Source organism: Fukomys damarensis, unplaced genomic scaffold, assembly GCF_012274545.1.
Source record: "Fukomys damarensis isolate Sample0158 unplaced genomic scaffold, DMR_v1.0_HiC HiC_scaffold_37, whole genome shotgun sequence".
In the NCBI taxonomy this organism is placed as follows: Eukaryota; Metazoa; Chordata; class Mammalia; order Rodentia; family Bathyergidae; genus Fukomys; species Fukomys damarensis.
Window position 1 is genome coordinate 31,416,762 of NW_022900949.1, and position 10,619 is coordinate 31,427,380.

At 40.4% G+C, this 10,619-nt stretch overlaps 1 protein-coding gene across 4 annotated transcripts in view; it reads right to left on the reverse strand.

Annotated features, from left to right (window-relative positions):
• Tmcc1 (transmembrane and coiled-coil domain family 1) overlaps nt 1-10,619 on the reverse strand; it is a 125,745-nt gene that overhangs the window by 46,732 nt on the left and 68,394 nt on the right. The window contains exon 1 of one of the 4 annotated variants that reach the window (XM_010637941.3): nt 7,462-7,721. The exons of 2 other annotated variants lie outside the window; for them this stretch is intronic. In XM_010637941.3, the coding sequence (XP_010636243.1) occupies nt 7,462-7,503 (42 nt within the window). In that variant the 5' untranslated portion in view covers nt 7,504-7,721. Of the gene's footprint in view, nt 1-7,461; nt 7,722-10,619 lie in introns of those variants that run through there. One more of the 4 variants, XM_010637943.2, reaches the window with a different exon arrangement.

Here is a 10,619-nt window from a genome sequence, read left to right on the forward strand (position 1 = left end):
TGTATGTATATATATAAAGAAAGAGTTATTAAAAGTCCAAATACCATGCCAAGGTCCTAAGTCTGAACAGTTGTTAAATAGGCAGGTTGCTAAGTGAGTATATGAAAATTGCTAAAATAAAAATGGCATTTGGTGGGCTATTTCAGATCCATATGAAAACAACAATTTATCTTAACCAGTTCTTTCAAAAATACTGCTAGTCACAGATGGCTTAGAAAACAAGTACAACAAAGTCCTTACACTGCTCAATAACTTGTTATCTAATTTGCAGCTGAACTGCATAGAACCCCAAAACTGGTTTAAAAATTTGCTTCCAAATACTTTTCAAGGATAGCCACCTGACTCAAAATAGATATAATTAACAAAGAATAGGAAGCAAGGTGAAAACTCTTTCTGTACTTCTTAAAGTTTATTTTTTTTAAAAAAGTAACTAAATGGTCAATTTCTTATCCTTCCTCTTTCTTTTCTCTTTAGATACCTTCACATTACAGTACTTTATTGTTTGAGGATATTAAGCTTAGATAGCATTCTATCTATCCATCTGGCTATGGTACTGCAGATTGAACCAAGGACCTTTGCACTGAGCTACATCCCCAATCCCTTTTTTTTAATCTTTAATTTTGAGAAAAGTCCCTGCCAAGATATGCTGGCTGGACTTCTCCTGTCTCAGCCTTCCAGGGTGCTGGGATTACAGGTACCACTATACTCACAAGGACTCATATTAACATGGGTTAGAAGTGTGGTGGTCTGCACAGGACACAGAATTGAGACTGCTTTGACACTGATCAGCTGTGGGACTTGTGTGGATTATGGAGCTTATACTGAATTAAGTTTTAGTTTATTAAGTAGTAGGAAGGGAACCTGTGAAGCTGAGACTGGAGATGAACAGCCAGAGAAAGTATAAATAGGAAAGATGAGTTGTCAATGGATAGTGAGAGGGTAAGTACAATAGTTACTAATACTAGAACAGAGCTTGTACTTGGTAAATACTATTGAAGGAATATGTAAGTGAATCTTTCTGAGATTAAAGTTTAAAAGAAAATGAAAAATTTTACTGTTTCATAGTAGATGATCTCAGAGTAACAAACCTCCCATTTCTTCCCCAGATATTATGTTTGAAAACAATCTTTTTTCTACTTTGGTGGTTTTATTCTGAAGGGTCAAAGGCTTGGAGAGGTGCGACTAAAGGGAATATTACTAAAACATGGTAAGGATTAAAGTAGAAGAGTGGCAGAAGTAAAAATTGGGGAGGGGCAATGATTCTTCTGAAAAAGGAACCTGTAGGTTTTGATATTGTAGAAGAAAAATGAATGAGAGATAACACCCATATTTCCTGCCTGAAAGAATGGCAACAATATTCAAACAAAGAAAATAAAAACAGGATCAGTTTTGGAAAAGAAAATTATAATTTCAAATTTAGACATTCTGAATGCAGTAAAGGAAAACAGTCCCTTAGCAATCTTTAGGAAAAAGGTAAAGAAGCTAAAATTTCGATCCAAAGAAAAGGAACTCCTAGGGATGTTCTTCCATGAAGTGTCAGTACGGAATGTAAGGTGAAAACTACAGAGCCATACCTATAGCCACATGTTCTTATATTAAATGGGAAGGGTGTGTATATGAAGGCAACTCTGCTAGATCCAAGCAATTAACTCTCCTGAATTCCAGTAACCATAATGGCAGGAGAATCTGTACTGATCTGAAAGGGATGGGGATTTAGCTCAGTGGTGCCGCCAACTGCCTCACAAGCGCAAGGCTGAGTTCAGTCCCCAGTATAAAAAAAAAAAAAAAAAAAATCCCCAAAAAAAAAAAAAAAAAAAAAAAAAAAAAAAAAAGAGTATACTGAGCTGAAAAATAGCACAAGCACAGATTCACTATGAAGCTAGAGATAAGAAGCAGCTCATTCCTATGGCCTGGCTAACTGGACTTTTGTATATACCACAGGTGAGGAAGAGCAAGAAGATGACACGGCCCCTCTCTGGGGTCTGTGAACACATTCTAACAGAGAGCACAGAAACCCACTCTCCTTTAAATTAGGCAGCAGTACTCCTGGGAAGATGGCAGTAGAGGCGGCTGTGTAGGGGCACTAGCTCGGTGGGCACTTGGGGACCCCTGACAGCCAGCTGTATGGCCGGGCTTCTTCTTCCAGTGACCAGAGGATGATGGGATGGGATGTGCCTGGAGCTCTGCTCCCAGTGAGAGCCACTGCGACACCTGTAGTTTCTTGCCCTTAAATCTGTGATGACTACAGTGTTTTCTCCCATTTCTGAAAGCTAAGGGGTGAGGTGGCGGGTTGAGGAGTACTGACTGCATTTCACAGTTCCCGAGTTTCCCCTCTAAACACCTTCAGCCTTTCAGCCCTTCACTTTTGATGTCATCTGTCACTCAGTAATGTAGGGCATGTGTAATGGTCTGGCTTTCTTAGGCTCAACCTATTGGAAATACTCTTAAAAATCTGAAAATTCAACAATGAAATGATTCATTCCAAAGAGGAAGAATGAGGAAACCTTGTTCTTGGTTTCTGTATTTCCCTAGAGCACATAAGACTTGCCTGGGTGAATCAACACAGATCACTAAACTCTTAAAATGAGGGCAAGAAGATGACAAGTTGGAGCCAGCCTGGGCACCTTAGTGAGCCCCTGCTGCAAAAGTTTAAAAAAAGACTGGAAATGTAGCTCTGAGTGAAATCCCCAGTACCACACATGGACAAAAAAGCAGCAATTAGTTCATCAAGAACTGAAACTACTCTCAATTTAAAGTTCCCAAAAAGTTACATAAGACCAAATGTCTAACTGTAAAATCAATAAACACATAATACATGAATAAAGGGGGTGAAGTTAGATAAAGAAGGACTTGACAGGAATTATGGAGCAAAGTCAGCTCTAAAATTTATATTACCACGGTCCTGTTTACAGGTGGTTCCCCTCCTTGGACAGTGCACTCCTCCCCCGGTGAACCTCGGCCCTGTGTTCATTTCTGGTTCCCCAGCACCAGCTATCAATATGGGCTCAATAAATGCTTGCTAAATCAGCAAGAAAAAAGATAAATTGTACCACCCCAAACACATGCTTCTGCTATTTAACTCTGTAGCTACATGAGGCTGGTTTCTCTCTTCCAAGTACTAACCAGGCCTGACCCTGCTTAGCTTCTGAGATCAAATGAGATCAGGCACATTCAGTGTGGTGTGGCTGTAGACAACCGTGGCTGGTTTCTGCAAGGGATTCTTCAATTTTTTTTTCAAAAAATTCAACGTTTGTTCATTTATTCTCAGTTTTTAAGGATCTCAGTTAATTTTAAAGATTCTTTTTTTGGCAGGGGTTGAGACAGGGTCTCACTATGTAGTTGAGACTGACTTGGAACTCACCATGTAGCCCAGGTTAGTCTCAAACTCACAGTGACCCTCCTGCCTCAGCCTGCTGAGTGCTGGGATTACAGGTGTGCGTTTGGAGATTCTACAACTACATAAGAAGTAGAGATACAAAAACCAAAAAGTTATAAAATCCCAAATTTGAGTCACAAAGAGACCTTAAAAGATAGTCTTCTCCATGATTAAGTTAAATTTATCAGAAATGTCTGAGGTAGAAAAATTCATTCAAAATTAAAATCAGGACCAAAATTTCCCATTTAAGACTAAGAAGCAAAGCAGGTTCAGTGGCACATGCCTGTAATCTGTACATATTAAGGTAAAAACTCTAACAAGAACGTGTGTCCATGATCAAATGATCATAGTTAATTTATAGATTTATACTTAAGACTGAGTCCTTAAATGAGAGACCATTTCCTTCCCTCACTCTGCTTCTAGTCCTGGTGAACTCTCACCTGTTCCCTGCACATGTCAGAGACATTTGTGCCTGTGCTCTGCTGACCACCTGCCTATAATGCTCCCTCCTCAGTTGACCTGCTCACCTTTTTCCAGCCTCCCACAGATGTCTGCTTTTCAACGAAGCTTGGACATTCTACCCTGTTAAAAGATGGCAGTCCCACGTGGCCCACGGCACTTCCAACTTCCCTTTGCCTGCTTCACTGTTACAGCCCATCCCTCTCAAACAGACTCCGGAATTCACTTGTTAGGTATTTGTCATCATCTTTTCCAAGTTGAATCTCACTGATTTTTTTCTTTTTTGTGAGGCCAGGAGTTGAAGCCAGGGTCCCTGCTAGGCAAGTGCTCCACCATGCAAGCTGCAGGAGGCTGAAGATTTCCTTGTTTTGCTCACTAATATATCTGAAGCTCATCTCAGACCCTAAAACAGAGAACAGTGATGATGAACCTCTCAGAGCTTTCAATGATAAACAGCCCACTGCAGCATGTGTGCCACAGGTTCACCACCACAGAACCTAGTGGACTCTCAATACTTACTTTAGAAACAACTAGACAGTTTCATACAGGGTATACTAGAGATGACAGCTGTTCACTTCTATGAACTACCAGTGACAAATATTTTCAAGCTTTAAGTCAGTTCTTGACCTTTTTTCTCTCTCATAGTCTTCAGGGATGTAGTGCACCATATTAGCTCACCAGCTTCCAAGGGGAGATGGAAGAAGGTACCTTGTGCACAGGAGCAGCTGCTGTAACCCCTCCTCTCCTAGTGCTGGATGCCTCTCACCCACCAGGATCTACCTGACTATGGAAGTGGTTTTTTTTGAACCATATACAATTAAAAAGAAATTCTATAATTACAAAATTATGTGGGTAGACCTTTATTTGTTCTTATGGGATCTGACCTCTATGTGAAACCAAGAGACCTATGAATGATGAGAATGAGGTCAAGCTGCAGTTGAAAGGTTTAGATGTAAGGGGAGTTTTACTCTATCATTTAAGGATTCATATTTTAATACAGGGAGAGCAAATGCACATAAAACTTATTTAAAAGTTATACCATCCAATATGACTAAGTGATGCTGTATGTATATTCTAAATGGCCAGTACAAATTCTGAGGTCCCCCACCACATACCTTTTTTTTTTGGTACTAAAGATTGCACCTAGGACTTCTACATGCTAAGCAAGCACTCTTCCACTGAGCTACATCCCTAGTTCTCTTAAAATTTTGAGACAAGTTCTTGCCAAATAAATTGCCCAGGCAGGCTGCAGGGTTGTACTCCTTTTGCCTCAGCCTCCACAGTTGTGGGGGTTGCAGGTATGTACTGCTGGGCTGGCTACTTCTGGGCATGTGCATAGAAAACTCAGGTGGCACTTTGAGGACTTGTCTGGGCTGTCTGTGCTAACACGTGCCTTCAACATAAGCATGCAGAGATACTGGCATTCCAAGGGTACTGAGAGGGTAGGGGGAACCATTCATCTAGAATTAATCAACATGTGGAAATATTATGGCTTGTATGTTGAAATGTAGATGAGATCAACAATTCTTTTCTATAGTCTGCTACAATTTCCCTTCTCAAGTATTTCTTCAAAATATTCAGTGTGTAGTACGTGTGTGCAAGCACACGTGGGTGGTGGGGATCAAACCCAGGACCTCATACATGCTAGCCAAGCACTCAACCACAGAGCTACAACACAGCCCTCATTCTGGAGATCAGAAAGAATGCTTCACAAAGTATGCTACAATCTCACTCAAGGTCACATACATGCTGGGCATGAGGGTACATGCTGGGCATGAGGGTACATGCCTTTAACCTCAGCTTTAGGGAGGCTGAAGCAAGAGGATCTCAAAATCCAGGACAGCCTGGGCAGCTTAGTGAGAGGCTAAAATTAAATAAGAAGGAAGGGCTATATAGTAGTACAGCACTTTGCAAGCATGACCCTAGGGTCAGCCCTTAGTATTGAGAAAACAAAAACAAAAAACCCACCCTCCCCAACATCAAACTAACCAACCCAACAAAACGATCCAGAAGGTCACATACATAATCCCAATCTATATGGCACTATGATATATCTAGATAATAACATTAGCAATGTCAGGTGGTGGTAGCAAGTACCTTATTTCTGAAAATTTTCATTGCTGTTTCAATGGGAATAATTTAGTTTACCAGAGCTGATCATGAGTCCAAGTAAGAAACACAGGCAGGGACCAAGGAGACAATTTTATGCATAATCATTTCCTCAGGTACTGTGTGCTTTAGAAACACTCTGTTATCAGTTAATGCAATCACTGGAGAAACTAAAATCAACTACAAATATGTAGTTTTATGTTTGCCTTTCCCCTGATGTATTTATTAATGGAGGAGAAAAAAAGTTAATTTCTTTCTGTTTATCACCACCCCCACCCATTTTAGAGCTCTCCTATAAATTCTTTCTTTCTGATCACCTCATTTACCCAGGGCTTGTACTCTTAATCAAAATACAGGTAAGTAAACTTACCTCTTATAACCTGGAACAAATAAGAGATGTCTCAGGGTATTTGATCCCAATATTCAGAACAAACAGAACAAGAGGACACAGATCAGAGACTCAAATCTGTTAACAAAGCTGGTATTTAAATTACCAACCAGAGGTATGATCCAGTATCAAACTTCAGAGTGAAAAATACATTCAGATCTTAAATCCAACTGCTCAACAGCAAACACAATTAATGTACAATAAATTCAGGTTTTGTTTTTGTTTTTGGTACTGGGGATTGAACTCAGGGCCTTGCGCTTGGGAAGCAAGAGGCAGAACCACTGAGCTAAATCCCCGGCCCTGTACAATAAATTCAGAATTGGAAAAACTTCATGAAGAATCTGCTTTGCTTTAGCATTTATCTCTTAGAAAATATCTGTGCTTCACTTATAAAACCAACTGAAAATTCATGGTGAAAACCCAGCAACTGGCCAAGTCTGGATGAAATGTGAGAATGCTGGCTGTGCTGCAGAAAGCAGGATCACCTTACAGCTGTGCTGAATTTCAGGGTCTGTTCTGCTGATCTGAAGACACAAATTCAGCACCGGTATAATGTACACTGCTTTATAAATCACAAAATTATCAGGTCCTTGGAAAAAATACTTTGAAAATAAGCAGTTGAATGATAGCCTTTCTTTTTTTAAATGTCAGAAACATTTCCCATTGGCTTTAACTTAAATTTGTTTGGTATGCATGTCTGGCATCTTCAAACTTAACCCAAGCTTTCTCCCAAACTGTCAAAGGCAGACAGAACTCTCCTTTCCAAAAAAGAAATCATGTATTTCTGTAGCTGTCACTGAGAAAGCAAGGATGGCATCCATTCTGCCCTGAAGCAGCCCTTGCCTAGAATCTGAACACTCCAGGATATCTCAGCACGCCGTGCAGCACTTCTGCTTCTCCCCGAACAGCTATGAGGAGAGAGAACCACCAGGAAACACAGTACAATTTCTCACTCTTCCAACCTCAGTCTTAAAATAGCACATGCCCTTGTCTAAGATCCATTGCTAAAAAAATTCAAAGTTTCAGCAGCCCAAGCCATTTTCTGTGTCTGTCTCTTCAACCAGCCCCACTTAAAGCTGCCAACTATAGGAATGAGGAAGAGGTTTAGAAAAAAAGGACAGATACACACACATATACAACATACGGTTTCCGAAGAGAGTGAGGGCTCCATGCTTGCGAGGGAGGAGGAGGAGCAGGAGGAGGAGGAGGAGGAATATGCCGGAGAACCCTCGGGTTTCGTCCAGATTTGAACATGCTGTACTGTGGCATGAGGTCAGCAGAGACCAGCTCCAGCCCTGCAAGGCTGATTTCTGCCCTGACGAAGCAGTTCACTGTAATATGAAGCAAGAGGACCAGGGCATGCTGGCAGCTGTACAGAATGCTGTTCTAGAAAGTAATGGCAATTCCAAACAAGGGATCTGTGCTGTCACATGAGATGATCTCCAGCCCAGTTAAGCAATGAGCACCAAAAATACAGTCAGTCCCAAACCTATCTCTCAAAACATTAAAAGGTCGGAAAGAATTTTCTCCTTGACCCTCTTTTGTGTCTGCAGAAAATGAATAAGAGACAGGCAATTGAAGAACCACTGGTTAACTTGATTTGTGTCTCATTCCAAACAGAAAGAAGGCAGGGCCAGCCTCTGTTCCCAGACACTGTGTGCTAGTGGTGGGGCCCACACCTCCTCTGTGACTGTGAAATAGGCAGAATATTCTGAAAATGTATTTTTAGTAATGGACAGATGTCAGAACTGAAAATGTGGCAGACAACTTCATTTTCACATATACCCAAAAGGCAAACATCATGTCCATATTTTCTTTTTATTTCACCAAGAATGTACATCCTTGGAATACTTCCTCAAAATGAGAAAAGACCTAAAGTAGACAAGGGAGCCACAATGTGGAATTTCTTTCAGGAGGAAATGGGGCAATATAGATATTTTCCATGACAGAAGTTCTAGTCTAGATTAAAAGTGGTCAATAGTTTCTTTTGGTTTTTTGTTTGTTTGTTTGTTTGTTTTGAGACAGGGTCTCACTATGTAGTTGAGACTGATCTGGAACTCACTATGTAGACCAGGCTGGTCTCAAACTCACAGCGATCCTCCTGCCTCAGTCTCCCGAGTACTGGGATTACAGGCGTGCTCCACCATGCCTGGCTGGTCAATAGTTTTTAACAAGTAAAAATTAGGGCCAGGATTTAGCTCAGTGGTTCTGCTGCCTGCCTGGCAAGTGCAAGGTCCTCAGTTCGATCCCTGGTACCAAAAAGTGTAAACAAGTAAAGTTTAGGTGAAAATAGAAGTGAATACAGAATAGAGATAAACATGACAAGAAGGTAAATCTAAGAAGTTCAATAGTTCAGTATTAGTACAGATTGAATGAAGTCGGCATTTCACTTTTTGTTTGTTGTTGTTGTTTTCTTTTTTTCAGTACTAGAGATCAAACCCAGGGCCTTGCACATGCTAGGCTCTACCACTGATGTCAGCCCTGGTAGGTTGTATTTTAAATAAATTAAAGACCTACCCTAAGTCAGGATGTGGATTCAAAACAAAACAAAACAAAGCAATAAACAAAACTATTTGTCAAAGGTCTCTTGTTACTTATACAGAAAATCTAAACACCTAGGCATTCCATACCAAAATGATGGTCAGGTAGGTCTGTCTCCATTTCATCTCTTCTACATGAGCACTTGATTCCAGGCATTCCATACCCATTACTACCATTTTAGAGGCAGACTTGGAGTAACAGAAAGGTTAGTAACCTACTCAGTTACCTGGCTAGGCAACAGAGCTGACAGCCACACAGTAAGGTGAGCACTGAATCAGCACTGATACCTTCTACACAAATGTTTATCTGTGCATCTGTGACAAGTCTGTGGAGACAGAGATCATGAGAGAGAGGAAACTGCCCAGGTCAGGGCATACACCTTGCAGTCTAACTACACGGGAAAAGGAGGTAGTAGGACCCCTCCTGCTCAGATGCATTCTGCATTTGTTCCAAGTGCCCCATAATCCACTTCATGAAGGTAGATCTCTGCTACGTTTTTTCTGTACTGGGCTCTGTGAATTGCTCACAGAGTATTACTGAAGTATCCAACTATCAAGGAGGACTTATTTAAAATTTCATTCTGTCAGTTTTTTAAGGATTTTAAAGCTCTGTTGTTAGTACAACACTTAATGCTATGAACACACACTCACACATATACAATTTTAGGATTGCTGCACTTTAGAACTGTTTTGCTGTACTTTGATATTAAGACACCCCAGTTTTCTTTTGATTAGTGTTTTTACATTATAACTTTTGATCCTTATAATTTACTTATGTCACTGTATTTGAAATGAATTTTTGTTTACAAACAAAATCATGTTTTTTTTTCCTAAATTCATTCTTAAAACCACTGCGATTTCATTGTTTAGTCTGCCTGCCCACCTGCACGACCTTCTATCAGTCCATCCATACATCCACACATCGAGCTATCCATCTGGTCTTGCTGTGTTGCCCAGGTTGGCTTTGAACTCCTGGGCTCAACTGGTTCTCGACTGGCTGCCTGGATACCTGAGAATGCAGGCGTGTGCCTCCCTGCCAAGTTTAGACCATTTATATTTAATGGAGATTATTCATAAGTTTGGATTAAGGACTCCCATTTTATTTCCTGTTTCTTGTCTGCTCTGATTTTCCTCTTTTCCTGCCTTCTTTTGGGCTATTTGAATGTTTCTTAGCATTTCATTTTACTATATTGTGTTTCCTACTTTAATTTTTATAGTTAAGTGGCTGCTCTAGGAATCACAATGTACATGTCCTGTAACTTTTCATAGCCCTCTTAGGCTCAATATTTTACCACTGCCACTGTGATGTGAAAACTACCATCATGAAAAGCTCTTTCACTCTCCACATTAGGCATCCATCTATACACCCTGAAAATTCCATCACATAGTATTACAACTTCTGAGGAAGACTCTCAAGAGGAGAAATGTGTACCTGCCCATACATCAGCCATTTCTATTGCTCTCTTTACTCCAAATACTCCAATTTCCTTCAGTCCTAAGAACTTCCTTCCTTTTAGTTTGCTTCATCTGAGATGTCCTTATTCTACCCTCATTCCTGGAGCATATTTTTGCTGGGTATAAAGTACTGAACGTTTTTTTTCCCTCCAGCACGTTAAAAATGCAATTTCACTTCCTTCCGACCTTTACCATCTCTGATGAGATATCTGTAGTCATTTGAATGGTTGTTCCATAGAAAGTAGGGTGTAGCAATATTTTCTCTGCTTTTCAAATTTATGATTCCTTTTTT